This window comes from Epargyreus clarus, unplaced genomic scaffold, assembly GCF_041222505.1.
Source record: "Epargyreus clarus isolate Ecla_fem2 unplaced genomic scaffold, WU_Ecla_fem_2.2 ptg000029l, whole genome shotgun sequence".
In the NCBI taxonomy this organism is placed as follows: Eukaryota; Metazoa; Arthropoda; class Insecta; order Lepidoptera; family Hesperiidae; genus Epargyreus; species Epargyreus clarus.
In genome coordinates this window covers 4,762,897-4,783,159 of record NW_027332235.1, presented here as the reverse complement: position 1 = coordinate 4,783,159, position 20,263 = coordinate 4,762,897, and the positions used below count along the sequence as shown (strand labels likewise).

Below are 20,263 nucleotides of genomic sequence, written 5' to 3'. Positions count from 1 at the left end.
ATATGTTTTAACACATAAAAAATATAAATAACACCGAAGAAGTATAACTTCTTAAGTGAACTCATAAATAGGTGGGTATTTGAAGGTGGTAGAACCCTTTGTGGTTCGACTCCGGCGGCACCACCGCCACACCTATTTCTACCTAATAACAGCAGTGTTAGGCGCTGCTGTGTTCCGGTTTGAAGGGTGTGGTAAGGGAGACATACTTTTCCGAGGCGTTCCAGCTTAGTCCTCAGGGGTAGCGGCGCATCTGTGACCGACCTCAGGTGGGAATATCTAATCCTATCTGGGGTTGATTGCAGATGTCCATGGGCGGCAGTAGCCACATACCATAACGTGGACATGTAGTCCACGTTATGGTAAGTGGCTACTTGAATAATAGATATATATAATAATAGATATAATATAGAACCTTGAAGGGTTCTAATACTTTTAAGCAAAACACAGCAGTGCTTAATATTGCTGTTATCAGGTAGAATTGCGGACCTTTTTTTTATAATATAGGAGTAGCAGACGAGCATACAGTCCACCTGATGGTAAGTGGCTACTGCCGCCCATGGACATCTGTAATCAACCCCAGATAGGATTAGATATTCCTACCTGAGGTCGGACACAGATGCGCCGCTACCCCTGAGGACTAAGCTGGAACGCCTCGGAAAAGTCTGCCTCCCTTACCACACCCTTCAAACCGGAACACAGCAGCGCCTAACACTGCTGTTATTAGGTAGAAATAGGTGTGGCGGTGGTGCCGCCGGAGTCGAACCACAAAGGGTTCTACCACCTTCGAAGTAAAACTTCTAATGTGCCTACATCAATAGTTACACATACTTCGTTTCCTTACGCCATATATATAAAAAATCAGCATACGTATGTTAATTTCCGGAAAACTCGAAAGCAGTAAACGGATTGATTTGAAATTTTGACACATTGCATTTCTGTATAAGAATGATTTTATCCCGAAGTTTGAAGGAAAATTCTAAGCGTTTTGCGAAGTTTCAATAAAGTGTTAACTTTAACTTTTGGATTAATACCCTATATAAAATTATTAATAGCCTGAAAACACACGAAGCGAGGCTTATTGAAACAATATTTACTTATATAAGATTTCTAAGAACTTCTTACCGAATTTCGGGTAAGCTCGTCTTAAGACAAAAATAGGTATCATAATAAAGCTCCTCCCACACACATGAACCGGCTAAAGAGGTTGATACTTAATATAAGGTAAAATTTGTTAGGCAAGGGTCTATTTTTACATAAGTCCATTGCGCAATAGAATTTACATATTCGTTAAGCACTAATATGTTCCTAAGGACTAAATAACTTTTTATATAGGGTCTAAGTATAGGCTTTGACATTTCCGGGGCCCACGAACTCATTTATACCCTAAAGGATATGTATTCGTTCCCGGAAAAGGGAACATAGACGCTTAGGGAGTCATTAAGTTAGTTTTCTCATTAATTACAGAGTAGGTCCGCTAGTTACGTGTATTACACTGTTGTAATACATTTATTACGTTGTCGGGTCGGGCAATGGTTTCTCCATGCCAGGTTCAATCCCCGGCCAAACAAATGTAATGATGAGGAATGGATTCATGCTCATTTTTTTATTTCGTAATATTGTAAAGCTTTATCTTACATACATACATCTTACATCTTAGAAAATCATAAACTTACTTTCTATCAAATTGTAAGTAGATACCTATTAAGTGTAAATAGCCTCTGAAAAAAGCAGGTCTGACGTTCAAGACGGACGGCGCCAAATTAAATAATGTTTTTTTCAATCATATAGCTACATAAGTACATACCCTAAAACGAGTTCATGTAACTATGTAATATTTTTTTTAAACACATGGCATTAAAATTCTAATTTTACCAAAGAATGAAGCAGAAGTGTCGGAAAATTCAGCTTAATTTTTAAAATGTGAAAATAGAATAAGAATAATCTTTAGATTAAAGTCGCCAATAAACAGGTATTGCACAATAGACACAAGAATATTAGCGTTTCGAGTGAAAAGTACAAATAATTTGTCTTACCCCTTTTTATTTTAATGCTTATTCCTTATTTTTATTACATTGTATCCCTATTTTTTCGATTACTGATACTATATTGATAATGCTAATAACGGTTATTGGGAACCTTTGTACTGGGCCTTATTTATTTCTATGGGAATTTTCTTTTTAACCCTCGACGTAAAACACGTGTGTAGGTAATAAGTTTGATATGTGACCTAATTTCTGTCTAATAGCATCGTCGGACTCATTTGGATGGACTGATTTCAAAGAGTTTTTTTAAACTACATTTTTTTGTTAACCGGTTAAAGTCCACGCCAAGCTTCAAGTCCGCTCTGAAGATATTGCACGCAGGTTTAGTTTAGTATACTCCGTAACGTAAGGGCACACTACCGCAGCTATGTACCCGTGGGCGAGAGCGGGCAGCGGACGGGTGCCGGGAGGGTCCCGCGCTGTCTTCCTCCCGCTAATATCTGCAATTTGCTATTGCGACGCGACTCGTTTCTATATTCGGAGCGGACTAGCAGTTCGGCGCGGACTCTACCTTGGTACCCCGTGCCTTCGGTGCGACAATAAAATCAAAATCAAAGCAGAAAATTCTTGTTAAAAGTGTCTAATATTATAATAATGACATCGTGAGTTATATACTTAACTATTTACTTAATGTATAATGGCACTTAAAGTCTTTCACACAAATGCAATTTTAACTTTCCAGAAGAGATTATCTATTTATTTTCTACACACATTTTTTCTTGAAAGATTGCCTATTTCATATTTCAACTTAGCCTCTCCGTAATCTAAAACTATAATTTGATTATTTCTTGTAGACAGACGTTGTCGGATATCACGGCATACGTAAATCTGAATTGGTTTCAATAAAGTGGCTTCTGGGAATATTTATTTATAAGTAATTCAGTACGGCTTCCAAAATGTCTCGTAAAAACGGTGTGTGAAATTTCAGTAGACATGAGAATTTCTCAACCGTTTTGGCGCTTCGTTTAAGTGTCTATTTTGTACACTCTTCTTTTAATTGAAGCCCGCTTTCTGGAACTTTCTCACGTTTTGAAATTACAGATAATTAAGTGCGCCATCTTAAGAACGTTGAGCGAAACGTAAATGCAGTCTGAGCTGAAATTAATTGGTTTTGAAACCAACTTTCTTACACAAAGTTATTAAAAACACCAGTACCCTTTTCTTTACTCGCTATCCTTTTCAATCAAAGGATGGTTTAATAAAAATTGTTTAAGCTTTTAAAAACTCGCTATATATTCTTACAACGTTTTTTTATAGTTATACCTAACGAAAAGGTAGGTAGCCCGACCTGTACCCTTACCATGAGTTTTTACGTTTTGACAAGTATGGATGTTTTGGTATTTGTTTACGTATTTGCCCATACAAATTCCAATCAGCGCCCCTAGCGGATTGTATCAGAACTATAATGTCAGTAACGTAAAATTAAATGTCTAAATTGACAAAATGGCGCTTTATGTTTTGTCTCTCTTTTTTGCGAACATGTGAGGCAGACAAAAAAGACTTGAGCACTTACTTATTGTTACGTTTACTCAGTCTACTGGAGTAAACGGAACAGACTAATGGATTGAGTAAACGTAACGTAAAATTGTGGGATGTTTTGAAAACTGGTAAGGGTAATGGAGGAAAGCAGTCACCGTCGCCTATGGACACTTGCAACACCACAGGAGGCAAAAATACATCGCCGGCTTTGAAGGAGAAATCTTTTTGCACCTTTCTTCAAGAGCGCCATGCCATAGCGCTCAGGTAAATACCTCAGGAAGAAGTTCAATCCACATTTTGCACGTACGCGGCATAAATGACCGTGCAAACCGAACTATGGAGGTCAGCCACGGGTCCAGTTGATGTGGTTTGAACTCGTCCTTAGGCGAATAGTGATTTCACAAAACAAAACTATTACATATCGTATTAAAATATTGTTTGAGATGAAGTTTATAATGAGAGATGCATAGACAAATTTCCTAACAATATCTACAAATAAAATAATATCTTTAAAGTCATGTGAAAATAATAAATTTGTTTTCACTACACCTAATATTTTACAAAAAAACTATCTAAATCATTCATGTGATTTACCTTCACGAAGTTTTTGTTGGTAATTCGAATTCATGAATATTTTACTTTTGATATTTATATGACGATGCATGTTGACGACCTTAAACCAAAATTATTTTTTCGTATATTTAATTTTATAGATGATGTGTGCATACCCACAAGGGTTACCCACAGGGTACCCACAAGGGTATGCACATCACACAAGTAACTTTCGTAACTTTACAAAGTTGAATAACGTCGGATGCGGTCGGGTGGATGGATGACCGCTGGTGGGTTTCTTGCGCAATCTTGCTCGGGGAAAATTAAACCATTAGTCCTGTGAACTTAATTGAAACGATTCATATTAGTACCTCTATATACCGGACTATAATTAAAACTGCATTACGCCGCTATTTTAAAGTAGAATTCGGCTGCCACTGTAAACGATTCATGGAAGTTCTACCATGTTTAAAAACATGGAATTATTAACATCGGCGAATTCAAAGTCATTCACATGAAATTTTTGCTTTTTACGCGTTTTATTTAGGAGTCTATTTAGTTGTTCATCTTCTTCAGACAAAGGGCTTATTGGTTTCACGACATCCCAATTTTTCACGACACGTCGTTTTGACGCGACGCGACGTCGTAAAGTGTCACGACGGTAAGGCGTATCATTTATGGACCTATATGTTTTAGACCTAAAGCTTGTGAACAAGTTTTAGGAATTTAGGTCCAACATGACATATGGTCACTAGAAATTTGAATAATAACGCAATAACAATTCACTCGGTAACATAAATTACTACACATTAAAGTAATTAAGCTTAGATCAGGGTTTCTCAAAGTGAAATTTGTGTACCCTTTGGGGTACGCTACAAAATGTACGCAATAGCGGCTACCATTGTATACACTTCCTAACCAAATCAAAAGAAAAGTCTGCCTAGAATCAGCTAAACTTGTGATGAGATAAATTGGGAAATTAATCAATCTTATAAGGATATTGGGAAACTGTTATCAAATTATTGCATTTCCATCGGTCCTTGATACTTATGTGTGCAAAGTTTAAAATTTATTAAGCTTCTAGAAATAGGTGAAAATTGAGCTCAAAGATACCTCCCAAGCTACTAAAAGCGTGTTCAAAATAGCCCACACACCTCATTAAAAATCTATTTTTAAACGCATTATTTTTTTTATCTCAAGCGGCTTCGCAAGAGTTCGCCGTTGATTTAAAACGAGGGGTTCGCTATAAGTTTGAGATACCCTGACTTAGATCAGCCACACTAATATACGTAGTTAAATTATAATTTAATATCCATGTAGTGATATGAGAAAATTACCAAATGGTGTTTACATCGAATTAGTTATACATATAACTTATTTACAATTATATATTAAATAAACCAACGTTATATATTAAATAAACTATAGGTAACTCGCTATTGTATTACAAAAATTATTTAACCTTAGGAAATATCTTTTCGAAAACCGTTTCTTAGTTTTCCTATTAGTTTTATATGGTAACTTTAGTGCAAAATTTTATTTTTAAGAGTAGGATTCGTATTTAACACATAGTTCACCAATCGGAAGGTCAATATAAAATCTATATTTTTTAAAATCATTAAATACTGAAAGGAACCTGTCGAAAATAAGTGTCACATTAGTAAAAATAAATCAAAATGATTATTATTTATTATTAATTAAAAAAAATAGTAAGTAATTAAATTACTATTTCTAATGCCACTCCGGAGTATCAATGGTCCGCGGAACATTAGTTCAGAAACGGGGAAGTCTAGAATCTAGATCCACCGAGAGAAAAACCCTACGGATAACTACCAACTAAATATTTAAAGCTAAAAACGTAGAACCTTTGGCTATAAAAAACTCATCTTCGTTCAAAACCTTTAAAACAGAGTTAATAAGCAATCTTATCTTAAGTATTAATCTTTTGGTATTCATTATTAATATATTCCAACTTTTCCCTAAATTCCTGCAATTCTGTCTGGAAATGCTAGGTAGCCGTTGGCTATGAGAAGCCTTTAACTAGGCATTCAAATTTGATCAGGCAATCTTGTTTATTGGACATCGCGTTACCTAATCATAGTACGTCCAATTACATTATTTTTTGTAAATTAATATCTAAGCCGCCAGCTAATCTAATATATGTATATTACAAACAAAGCTCACATATGTATTTTGTTGAAGTGCCTCAGAAAAATATGTCTCCCTTATGTACCCTTCAAACCGCCACACAACAGCGCTTAACACTGTTGTTATTAAGCAGAAATAGTTGTAGTTTTATCTCCGGAGTCGAATAACAGTAGGTTTTATCTTCAATTTTCATCGTTATCAATTCGAAGGTGGGAGAACCCTTTGTGGTTCGACTCCGGCGGCACCACCGCCACACCTATTTCTACCTAATAACAGCAGTGTTAGGCGCTGCTGTGTTCCGGTTTGAAGGGCGTGCTAAGGAAGACAGACTTTTCCGAGGCGTTCCAGATTAGTCCTCAGGGGTAGCGGCGCATCTATGGACGACCTCAGGTAGGAATATCTTATCCTATGGGGTTGATTACAGATGTCCATGGGCGACAGTAGCCACTTACCATCAGGGGGACTGCATGCTCGTCTGCTACTCCTACATTATAAAAAAAACATTACTTAGTCCCTTTTTGACATAATAGTTATCCACTGTCTATTACGTTGTTAAGATGTATGAAGACATGGTACTTTGAAAAATTTATGAAGAAACTGCTACAGGCATAGCCACAAACGTATTAGGTGTGCAAAACACAAAAGTCTATTCATATGCCGACTGCATATCTTTCCAACCACGTTTTAGAAATTTTGAATAGCAAGTTTTGGTACTATGTAAGCATTTACCACCCTACTGGATTCCATTCACACATGTTCATATAGAAATGTGAAAAATGGTTTCAAATGAAAGATTTTCAAAATGATGAAAGCAAAATGTTGAGTCAAACTGATGTTGGGTGCGGCCTTCAGAGAGCAAATCATAAAGAATAGGTACAGATGAACAAACATATTTATTGGTGTGTTAAATATGTATGTTGGCTTTTCTGAGAGTTAATCTGATTTACAATTTTGGATTGTTCGGCTTCTTTGGTGAATCTCAATGAAATAAAAGACCAATATGAGTAACTTTAACATTCATTCTAAATGTGGTAGATCCTTCTGTGTTTCGATTCCGGCGGTACCACTGCCATACCTACCTACCTAAGACCTAGTTCGCCACGTCGCTAAAGTGCTAATCGGTATACACATCTTTGAAGAAAGAAGATACACACAGTCACAGATCTCTGAAGAATTCTCAGGCGTACAAATTTTCTTAATCATTGTCACGATGTTTTCCTTCTACGGAAAGCAAGTGACAATTATTTTTTAATAAGGATGTCGTTAAATCACCCTTCGAAACTCGCGTAAGTAAACCGAAGCAGAAAATACCCGAAACTTGGGCGAAAGGATTTTGTGTATGTCGGAAGTGCGTATTAAATAATAATATCTACGTAATATAATACGTACAATAGGTTAACACGTACCTACACAAGAGAAACCGATAAAGCCCTCGGCAATACTAGGAAAGTTTAGCTTTGTAGTAAACTGTTTGGACCAGTCGAGCCTAATCCCAAGCAGCCGGTGTATACCATTAATCATTACATAGGTGTGTGTTTGTGGTTATGTATTTGTGACGTAACGTGTGTTTAGGGAGATATATTTATTGGAAGCGTACCAAATTAGTCGTCATGGCAAGCAATGCTTTTGTTTTGTTTTTGGCTTGATTAATTACAGGTGTCAGGGTTTTTTTTAATTAATCTGACTTGATTATCTTTATTACTTAATTGCACTATAATTTTGAACTCTTTCTCAATTATATTTTGTGGTTAATAGGGGGCGAGAAAATACCGCGAGGTAAGATGTTAGGGGTAGCAGCGCATCTGCTGCCGTCTTCAGTGGCAGATAAGAATCTAATCTTATCCCGCGTTGATTAAATGTGTCTATGATCAGCAGTAGCCATTTACCACAAGATGGACATGCTCGTTTGCTACGCACATAAATTAGAAAAATCAGAAGTTCGTGCGATTCAGATCCCGAGTATATCTCTGTTTATTCACAAAATAGAAATATAAGGAATTTTATGTAAATATATTTAAAAAATAAATTGAAGATTTAAAACAATTTAAGATTTCGAATTTCGAATTTAATTAAACGAAATGATATTTAAAAAATAAACTCTCTAAAAAGTCAAATAAAGCATGAAGAATAAAATATATTTTACATTGTTCCGTCTAATCACGGGAATCCAACAGAAAAATGTCAGCAAATATTTTTAATCAAGCAACTATTGTTTAAGAAAACAACGGGTTTTGTTCAAGATTGGAACTTTAAACGAATGTCAAAGAAGTTATTAGAAGGGTTGATTAAAAATAACTAAATCTGAGAACAATTCAATATTAATTCATGCGCAAAACGGATTATTAAGCGTTGGTGTCGACGGAGTCCTAAACTGGAACGCTTTGTTCAGTTCCTTTGACTTATCGGATTTGAGGTCGTACGCAAATCAGAAATTATCATTTGTTTTAACAGTTAGGAAAAAAATGGGAAGATCCCTTTTCTTTATAAAATTCTGGAGTTATAGAAAAAAATGACAACTTAAAGATTAAATCCGAGAGAAACCACATTTCCAATAATTAGATGATAACGGGCCAATGAACGGATGGATGGATAAATGGATATATTCATGGATGGATTAGGTTAGCTTTGAGATTCTAACAGCTTTGAACGTTTCAGCGTTTTGAGCAGCTTCATTTTCTGACTTAATTTCGGCAAAAACTTATGTTATTCTGCCTTAATTTTAAGCTTTAATCGTGCTAATGCAAAAGTATACGTAAAACTGTGACATACAGTACAACTTATTATCACAAAATGTATGCCAAGTCACGCTTATTTACCTTAAATATTCACATGAAATATTTCACCCATTTTCAAATTTTGCAAATGTTCAGAAATACAATATTTGCTACATTTTATATGTATTGCGTCGTGTATTCAAAAATGCAGCCATAGATGCGCCGCTACCACTGAGGTAGTCCTTCCAGCTTAGTAGCTGGAACGCCTCGAAAAAGTATGTCTCCCTTACCTTAACTTAACATCCGATTAACTTCATGTCATTTATTTCATATAATTAAAAAGTTTAGTTTATAGCAAAACCAATTTCTTCTAAACAGTTTTTCTAGCATCCAACAATAATTATCCCAGCGAATTTTCGAATAGAATTACTAGGAAGGAAGATTTAATTAAAGGATTAAGTGTTATTGGTATCATGTATCTCAGTACGCTATAGAGTGGGTACAAATTACGAATTACTAATTGAGCACTTAATATTTAGCTTTCATTTTGAAAGCGTCATATTATAGCATTAAATTTTAAACGTTAAATAAATGAAAATTACGTTGACCCATCCATTTCATGTTTTGTACTAGAGAAAAATTATTAATTTTTTTTAAATATAGGTATTTTTTTATTATCTTAATCTTGTAATCGGAATTAAAACCATTTTAAATAGTATTCATGGATCAATTAATAACATTATCTTTCTGATTAAATAAAATATAGCATGTGTTTAATTGTGCTATAACGAAATACAAAAAAAATGTACATCTCCCTGCTATTGCAGCTTAAATATTGTAACGAGTAAGACAATTAAAATCCAATTTTCACTATACGATAGAAGTTTTGCAAACACTACCTTTTACAAAATTCTAAAACTCTTCTTACAAATTCTAAATGAAAAGTGAAAAAAACGAAACACGCTTTTTCTTTATATTTTAAAGAATATAATCATTTGAGAAAAAGCAATCACAAGCAGATTAAGTGAGCGCTTTACGCTTAAAGTTTCCACTGAAACCGCTTTATTGCCATACCTTTATTTTCTGTATACAAGATGTTTGGGAGATAAATTTGCGCAGATAAAATGAGGATAAAACTTCACAAATCCTTTTGAATACTTTTTTGCCAAGGCAGTGAGGAGAAATATAAACAGAATTAAATTATTTAGAACTTAATGTCGTTGAACAGTATATTTGTGTATCTCTATATAACCACACCGAGCAGTATTATGGAGTATGATCCAGGCCAATCCCAACAGTAGGGAGACCGGTGTCGGTTCGAATCCCAACTTTATGATTTTTTTTTAATTACGTGCGTATTGCTAATTTCCATTTTGTTTAACATCGAAGTATTATCGTCATCAAGAAAAATATATATCTGAACCTTTTCTTTAAAAAGTTTACATTGATGTGTCATATCTACACATCCACACTTTGTTATTTTAATGGATTGTGGCATTCAGGCCCTTATCATCCTTACAAGAAGCCCGTCTTTGGTGGTAATACCACCACCACCACCATTGATTTGAAATGAGACTAACTTACGATTATGAAACTTTCAGTACCCTTACTTACCCTCTCGAAACACTACTGCGAAATTTTAGTTCCGATATTGTCCACGGGGGCGCTGTATGAGCGAAAACGTAAACGGTGACCGTTTTCGAGCAAACGTAAAAAATCAAACTAAGGGTATTTTAAGTGGTCAGTGGTAGATATAAAAAATAATATAACTTACTTGGAGGATAGTCCCTATAGCTGATGTCGCTGTAGACGGCAAAGGGCGAAGCGCATATGAACGCAATGATCCAGAGAACCAGGATGATCCTGGAGGCCCGCGTGAGGCCCGCCATGGCGTACAGGTATAGAGGATGGCAGATGGCCAGGTACCGCTCCAATGAGAACGCTGATATCGTCATAACTGACACGTAAGTCGCCCTGAAACAAATTGAAATATTAAACTTAAGGAAATTATTACAAATAAATGTATTTTAGTTTTTCGATTAAAACTGACAAATTCAAAGAATAATATGACAAGTACAAAACGATGGAAAATATTTAAGTATGTTTTTTAAATGTATAATTTGAACCCTGCCGTATTCTGGTTTGAAGTATGTGTTAAGGCGGAGTCACTCACAGTCGTATTAACATAGTTTTCAAGTGTGGTAAGGCCGTCTTCAGATCGCTACACATGCTACACATGCGTGCGCGCACACACACACACACACACACACACACACACACACACACACACACACACACACACACACACACACACACACAAGACACATACAAACGCGCGCGCGCATGCTCGCGCTCATACTTACACACAGACGCGCACGCACACATGCCACTGAAAATTATAAAATTCGAATATTAAACACCACTCAAACTGATACGATAAGACTAGCTGACACATACAAATAAATTCTCATTAAATTATTAATGGACTTCCAACAGTTTTATTACAAACTAACTATAACATTAAAGTAAACTTGAGTCTTATTTGCTGAAGTTTTGGCTAACAACTCCCTAAGGAAATATAAAATTCATGTAAATCTACTTTAGAGATATTATTTTACGTGGATGCAACCTTTAAAGGTGGTACAGCCCTTTGTGGTTCGATTTTGCAGGTACCACCGTCACACCTTTTTCTGCCTAATACTCGTAATTGCAGTGGTAAGCGCTGCTGTGTTCAGGTTTGAATGGTCTTGTAAGGTACACATGCCTATCCGTTCTAGCTAGACCCAGGTAAGTGTATTATCTTATCTGAGGTAGCTTACAGATGTCCATGAGCGGCAGTAAACCCTCCCTGAAGTATACTCTAGTATGCTATTCTAATAGTTCTACAGCTATCCAATGAAAACCAATTTACAAACAGATAGAGAATGATTTAAATGAATTTTACTTCCGAAATTATAAAATAAAGTCCAATTTTAGTTAAAGCCGCATGAAAATCGTCTTATAAAATTTCCCTTCAACGGCAAGCTTTGAAATTTCTTTTAAAAATGTTTATGAGAAAAAAAAAAGATAATCATACACGATAACAGCAAAGAAATCAACAAGAAAAAATTTTCGCATTAAAACTTTGTTTACAAAATTTTATATTTATGTCATAAGATGTACAGGGTGTAATTCAGTCTGGAAAGAAATTAGGTCACCCTCTTCCGTTTCTTTTTTGCAACTTTTGCAATTTACAAAATGTCTAATATGTTTGTCTTGTTTCCTTTCTGCATATATTCATTATTGGATACATTTCTCACATTGCTGTGACCCAAGGATAGGCCCAAACACAAAAAGCAAAAGGTTTTATAAGTTATTGTCAAAGGTTCTTTTATTACACTAACAGAACCCTTCGTTTGTGTCAGTGTCGTAATTGAGCTTTTTCACATTATTGATGGTTATAATTTATACCTGTCCTAATGTCAGTCTTTGTACATGGACATCAACAGACATCCGATGTCAATAAAGGTTACTTTCGACTAAATCTTACTTTCGGACACTTCGTCAAAATGAGAGCACTCTTTTTTGCCACGCTGATGACGCTTTGTGATTTAAGGCGGGTTTTCTCCAACGTCATCTATTCCAAACTTCAAGCAATCTTTAACCTTTATCAAATTTTTGAAGTGAAAACTTCTTTAGGCGAGTTGAGAACTCTTTGGGTAAACAATAACTCGCGTCATCGTCACCGAACGCTTTATGAGCAAGGCTTAAAGTTTAAATTGATCACACACTTCTTTGCAAATCAAAAATAATTCTAAATTATTAATCTAACAAGTAATAAGTTACTTAGTGTTCACTTCTATCTTTTTTCTACTTTTACTTTTTTTATTGCACTTGAGCACGTGAACTAACAAAAAAGAAAACTACCAAAAATGAAGGGAGAAATTCGATCGACAAACCAAAGAAAAAAGGCTGAACTGTTTTGCCTATTTCCTCGTATATCTAGATAGACTATCCACCACTACAGCCCGAAGTTTTAAAACTAAAGTTTCAATCGAAACAGCGGATTAACGATGCTTCGTTAGGTATAGCTCTAATGGAATCAATTGATTAAATCTCCATATTCAATTGGTTTTCGTTAGTTTAGACGGCTAGAACAATTTAAATTTCAATGTAGAAAGGATATAAAATAAATACCTAAGCCCTATGAATCCGAACAATAAGAACAACATGCATTAATCTTCATATGAATAGATGATAAATGGCCCGTTAGTGAACTTTGCATTGATTTTATTTAGACGGTGTCTGGTGTTAAATATTTGATAGTTACGACAAAATATATTTATAGTTTTAGGATAAATTGAAACTATGAGTGTGAAAACAGCTATGATAGGTTTGAAGATGGTAGAAGCCTTTGTGGTTTCGACCTCGGAGGTATTACAGCCTCACTTCATCATCATCATCATCAACCCATTATTGTCCCATAGCTGGGCACGGGTCTCCTCTCAGAATGAGAAGGATTAGGCCATAGTCCACCGCGCTGGCCAACTGCGTATTGGTAGACTTCACACCCTTTGAATTTTTTTTTATAAATCTCTCAGGTGTGCAGGTTTCTTCACGATGTTTTCCTTCACTGTTTAAGCAAGTGATAATTAATTTCTAATACGCACATAACTTTAACAATCAGAGGTACGTGCCTGGGATTTGAACTGCGGACCCCTCGATCCAGAGGCCGAGTTACTTAACCATTTGGCTATCACTGCTTTACTCACTTCATTATGCCTAAAGCTTATCCGAGGCGTTTTAACGTGGCCTTCAGAGATGACAACGCATTTGTGGGCGATCTCCGGTAGGACTCTGATGCTTTCTATGGTTGATTACAGATGCCCATGGGCTGTAGTAGCCACTTACTTCAGGTGGACTGCATGTGACAACACTTTCATAATTATGTACGTAGGCACATAGATACTTCAGATCTTATCTTGTAATTAAAATCCTATTTTATAAATTCCTAAGAAGGTACAAATTAGGTAAAGTCACTTATTAAAGGACAACAAATCGAAATAATATCCATTTTAGGAAGTTAATGCCATTACAAAGCTGAAATTTTAACGTGAAATACAAGAGAAACTTTCTATTTTTTGGGCTTATTAATAGCCTTAATACGGAGACTCGTAATTCAGCCTGTACTTTTTACGTGTACCAAATGACCTGTAATTTCAGTGTACTTATCATTTTTAATAAATTAAATCTTAAATATAACTCTAAAAACTTTTTTATCAAAAGTAAAATTAAATTTAATTTAGAAGTTATTTTAAGTAAAAATGAAAAGTCGCTCGTGAATCACTACCAATTCTGCTTCTCCTTTATAAGGGTACTTCTAAGATCTATTTTGAGTAACGTAGTAACACAGAACCTATTAATAACATTACCATATTAACCATCCGCCTCATATGGCATTTCTTAGTGGACAGGGAATTCTGATCTTTTTTGAGATCAATTACAGATGCCCACGGCATTAGTGACAATCTAAAGTACGATGGTACAATCAGGATTTTCGACTATGAAGGTTCCACCGCCACAAATATAACTTCGCAACTGTTCTTGTCTTTAAGAGGAAGGGTGTGGATGCTGGCCGACTTACATTTAAGGCTACCATTTTATTGAGTTAAATATGGAGTTCATTACAAATGTTTATGGAAAGCAGTAACCTCTTAGCATCAGGTATAGTCCGCGTAAAACTGCTAGTCCGCTCTGAATATAGAAATGAATCGCGTCGCCATAGTAAATTGTATGACTACACCTGCTCGCAACAACTTCAGAGCGGACTAGTAGTTTGGCGATAACTGTAAAATGCACGTTATTTTGCTACTTTAAGTTAATTGAAAAAAAGATGGTTCTAGTTACAGAATTCCACACATAGCAGTGAATACTTGAGATCAAACGGTTGAAGGTGGTAGAACCCTTTATGGTTCGACTCCGGCGGCACCACCGCCACACCTATTTCTACCTAATAACAGCAGTGCTAGGCGCTGCTGTGTTCCGGTTTGAAGGGTGTGGTAAGGGAGACAGACTTTTCCGAGGCGTTCCAGCTTAGTCCTCAGGGGTAGCGGCGCATCTGTGGCCGACCTCAGGTAGGAATATCTAATCCTATCTGGGGTTGATTACAGATGTCCATGGGCGGCAGTAGCCACTTACCATCAGGTGGACTGCATGCTCGTCTGCTACTCTTATATTATAAAAAAAAAAAACGGCTTACATGTTTGTTTGCTGCCTCCATATATACACCCTATATGTATGTGTGTGTACCTTGTTAAAACTTTTCACGACGACTGATTGGGTTCGTTCTAACATTTGTAAGGGTTTTACTGAACTTAGATTTTCTTAGAATTTAATATGAATCAATGAAGGACTCTTTGCCTGAACTTTATATTTCACAAAACATTTTTTGTTTTATATTACCCGTGGACACAAAGAGGAATATAAGTTTAACTTGTGTGTCTGTCTATTTCTGGCATCATAGCTTTTAAGCGGATGGACCGATTTTGATGTAATCTTTTTTTTTTTGGAAGGTGATATGGTTGAGAACGGTATTACCCATAGTAAAGAAAATATGTTCAGTTGCTTATAGTTTGTGGTCGATATATTTAAATTTTTGAAATTCTAATTCTTCTAAAGTATTTAAATGTCAAAGCCAGTCTTAAGTAGTGATATTAAAGGGATGCTAAAATTATTGTGTCTAATTTATACTAAATAATTTTAAGGGTCTTAATATTATTGGCTTTACAATTTTGAGAGGTCGAATATGTTGAAATCATTGGTGATCAATTTTCGTAGACATTTTCTCAAAGGCGTAGGGTCAAATGTCGACTTGGAAGTGGATTTTAGTTAATACTTAATTAATAACAGTACAATTACGATTAATTAATGCTGCGTTACATAACTAAATAGTTGAATTTTTATAATCACTTGTTCGCTTGATCGTTTATGAGACATTTGTATTATGTAAAATCAAATCAGCCACTGATTTGAACAATGACTATAAAACATCTATAAACGTACATACAGGCAGTGGTATACCTTTTTTTTACCAGGGGGAAACCTTCAAAGGGTACCCAATGCCGTGGGAGCGACACGAGGTTATGTGGGATTCTTACCGCACTAAACCCCCCCCGTTGGCCGTCCTCGGCGCTGCGTAGAGGACTCCGGGATTTCCAAAGGAACGGCAACGGCAACCGGAGTACTCTTAGCGCGTTGCCCCGCCGGGCTCCACCCAGGTGAGCTTGGCGCTCGCCACACCGTCTGGTGTGTACGATGGTATGCGACCATACAGCCGTCCTTCCCGGAGTCGCTGACGGGCGGTTTGAGCTCCCACTCTTGCCACCCGCAACCCCGGAAGCCCCCTTTTAGTCGCCTCTTACGACACGCAGGAGATACCGTAGTCCTATTCTACTCCCGGAACTACAGGGACGAGGCAGTGGTATACCTACTCCGCGTAAAACTGCTAGCCCGCTCTGAATATAGAAATGAATCGCCATAGCAAATTGTATGACTACACCTACTCGCAACAACTTCAGAGCGGACTAGCAGTTTGGCGGGGACTATAATTAATCGTACTTTTTGAATAGGAAGTGTAGTTAATTCATTCAAATTGATACATAGATGGATATCTAAAGGAATAAAAAGGTGTTATTCTTTAGGCCTCTATTTTCCCAAACAATGCCAAATGATTTCCTTCATGGGACGAAATTATTGTATTTCACACAATATTATTCAAGCTTATATTTTGAATAAACATCACGCTTAATACTCACTCTTCGGTTTGGCTTCGCCTTATATAAACAAACAACGTGTATTAATCAAAGATTTCCGACAGCCTGGTTGTAAGATCCATGAAGGAATGACAGCGTCTTTCGTGACGTGAAAGTAAACGTACAAAATCGGCCAAGTGTGAGTCGAACTCGTGTATTGAGGGCTCCGTACTACAGAACTTTCATTTATTTTTTATTTCTAGTATTTGTTAACATAGCAGCCATAGAAATAAAGGTAATATGAAAATTTGTGTATACCTATTCAAATTTGTGTAGTACCTATTACGGCTCAATAGATAAAGTGTAAACGCGGAAAAATACGACGGACGACGACACTTTCACCTTTTGGGAATAAGACCTGAAAATTAAGACACAATATATTACCTATTACATTTTTTTCTCGTATATTTAACCTAACGATAAGGTAAACCGGCTACCAGATAGAAAGCAGTCACCGTCGCCTATGGACATTTGCAATACGAAAAGAGTCGCCAATGCATCGCCAGCTTTGCAGGAGAGCTCTTTTTACACCCCTTTTGAAGAGCCCCATGTCATAGTCCTGAGGGAATACTTCCGATTACTACTACTACTACTACTTTTAGATATTATTACATTTTCACCACCCTGTATAATGTATGCTATTCTATCCCGCTGTATTAAGTGAGGTAACCTTGCCCTTGTAAAAGGAAACATCCAAACCCATCATTTTCAGTAATGAGATTATTGGATTACAGTCGACCCTGCCATTACTCCCGAGGGTTACATTGGAATGTCCATCCATCTACACTAGTAGAAAAGGAAAAGTTGTGATAACTATACAACTTTTCCAATAGAACGGAAAAATGAGGCGTTCAACAGATTTTATTACATGACCAATTTTTCCAATTAACCTTCAAAAAGTCAAGTTTGCTTAAAGATTCAGGTCTTAAATACGTTGTAATGGTTTAATTTACTAAAAACAATGTAAAAGCCTTCAACGCCAACTTAACAAATGAACATTAGAAGCTTACTTTCCCAATTAAACAAATTAACCACGTGGTTTGTATATTTCATTTAAATTGGTTTGCACAATAAAGGGTCTTTTTTACCCGATTACGACAGAAAGGGGTAACGTTTCGCGTTTGTAGAGCTGCGTGGCGTAAGGCACCATTCAAAGCGTCAAAGCGTCCCGGGTTCGATCCCCGTCCAAAACCGACGAATTTAGATATTTTTTTGGGTTTGAATGTTTATGTATTCGTCTTTGTGAGTGTTCGTGGCCACCACTGAGTATACTAGTATGAATAGAAAGACTGTGAATGTAGAAAGCGTTTATTTATTTTCGAGCATATATACGATTCTTTGGCACTCTCTACAAATGGCTTGACGGAGTTTACCCCATAGTGTCGTTAAATTAATCTTAATATTCTTGATAACAAAATTGTCATATTAAATAGGTACATCAAATAATCAAAATGCTTCTTGTTGTGTTTATTTTCTTTTTCCTCCAAATATCGCGAGGACTTCACAGAATTATAAATAAAAAATACTCATTTGGAATAATAGTTAGTTGGTTATCTACTTCACTATAAATTAAAAAATACATTCAAAGTTGTCTCGTTGATAATTTCCGAAAATCACATTGAAAACATATTATTGTAAAGGGTAGTTATAGGAAATACTCACGCTTCTGATATAAGGGCTCGCAACTTGCAGAAAACTAGCCCCAAGCTGTATGGGTACTGGTGCCAGTAGACTGTGAGATCGTTGGGAAGACCTGGAACAAACATATAAATATAATACAAGTAATTATGTTTCAATGGAAGATGACTTACATAACAATGACGGTGGTAGAACCAGTGGTTTGATTTAGGCGGCACCACCGCCACACCTATTTCTGCCTAATAACAGCAGTGTTAAGCGCTGCTGTGTTCTGGTTTTAAGGGTGTGGTGAAGGAGACATACTTGCACGAGGCATACCAGCTTAGCCTAAAAAAATATGAGGCGACCAGGACTTGAGGACAGGAAAGTGGCAATATATCAACTTGAGATAGAATCTATTGTACGGAGTAGTCGCTTAAACACGAAGCAAAAGACAAAAGAGAATCATCTATGCTAAAGTAGGTAGTAGTAAAGTAGGTAGGTAGTATGCGAGAGCCGTTATCACCAAAATACTGAAGGCATATACGTAAAATTTTAATACATAGTCATAATCATAATTCTTACGGCATCAAGTGAATTTAATAACTATTAATTTCGTAAAAATAATAAAGACAATGTAAAGGTAACTATTAACGAAAATCAACTTTGAAATTCTTAAAAATATACTTTATTACGAGTAAATGCCTACGATAATCTATAGAATCTATAGAATACGACAGATATTTAACGAATAGAATAAAATTTGCCTTTTTTAAATTTAAATGAACTTTTTTTAAAAACTTACCAGTAGATTTGTCGCTAAGAATACGCCAATTTAGTATAGATCCAATCTATGTGATTGTACAAAATGGTAGATCTGAATTCGCAATTAATACCGAAGAAATATTATATTATCTAAATAGAATATTTCTATGGAAAAGTGTCAAAGACTTACAAAGTTAAAGAAATTAATAGGTACCTCCGTTTTACGGAGACTTCCATTGAATGTTTTAACGAGTATAAAAGGAATTAACCCGTCTTATCAACCAAAAGTTTTAGACAAAGCCTCTAAGAAGTTTTAATGAAGCATTCGCAATCGTCCATTGTCTGCTTTTTTGCAAATCGATGTAATAAACTATCATACATTGCACCTGATGGTAAGGCCACTGCCGCCCATAAACATCTTTAATTAAACCCATATAGGGTTGCATCATACCTGTGGTAGGCCCCCAAATGTTACTGCTTCTTGTGCAGGGGCACATTACTATAATTGCTGGGTTGGAAGAATTGAAATCCCTTGTTTTACTCTTGTTCCATTTATTCCTTTGTTCCATAGGTCTATTGCCAGTACTGAATGAAAATTTGAAAATCTGGCCTATTTATATCCCCGACTCAAGTACCACAACTAGAAGCAGGTTTAGGCAGGAATATAGGCCTTTTGGCCAATTACAACCATTTCCCGTTATTCTATGTCTAAACCTGTACGGACCTGTACGAACCTGTTCAAACTGTGGCCTTGAATCGAGGATTCACAATAATAATAATAATAATCTATTTAGTTTGTTTAGGAATTTACATATTTCTATTTAAACTTCTATTAAAACCTAAACTATTGCAAAACCTATTATAAATGACACCTATACCTATGCCCTATAAACTATTACGAAATATTTATTTTATTACATTTACAAAACTTAAACTATTATCTATTTTCCCTATTCTATTAAATCCTATTATATACTATTAACAATAAAACATAAGTAAAACACTATTCAAACATAATAAAAACATCAATAAATTACATTAAAACTATCAGCTGTTTACGTAACTACGTCTTACTTGCTATGATCAGCTGATCGAGTTGGAGTCAGCTGTTTAGCGTCGGCCATTGAACTATACAATATTAATCAGCTGATCGTAA

The 20,263-nt window shown here is 35.8% G+C and overlaps 1 protein-coding gene across 1 annotated transcript in view; it reads right to left on the bottom strand.

Moving 5' to 3' along the window:
- NGR-A25 (neuropeptide receptor A25) overlaps nt 1–20,263 on the bottom strand; it is a 145,533-nt gene that overhangs the window by 94,366 nt on the left and 30,904 nt on the right. The window contains exons 2-3 of the mRNA XM_073089441.1: nt 18,388–18,478; nt 10,710–10,909 (exon numbers count right to left, since the gene is read on the bottom strand). Coding sequence (XP_072945542.1) covers nt 10,710–10,909; nt 18,388–18,478 — 291 coding nt within the window. The remainder of the gene's footprint in view (nt 1–10,709; nt 10,910–18,387; nt 18,479–20,263) is intronic.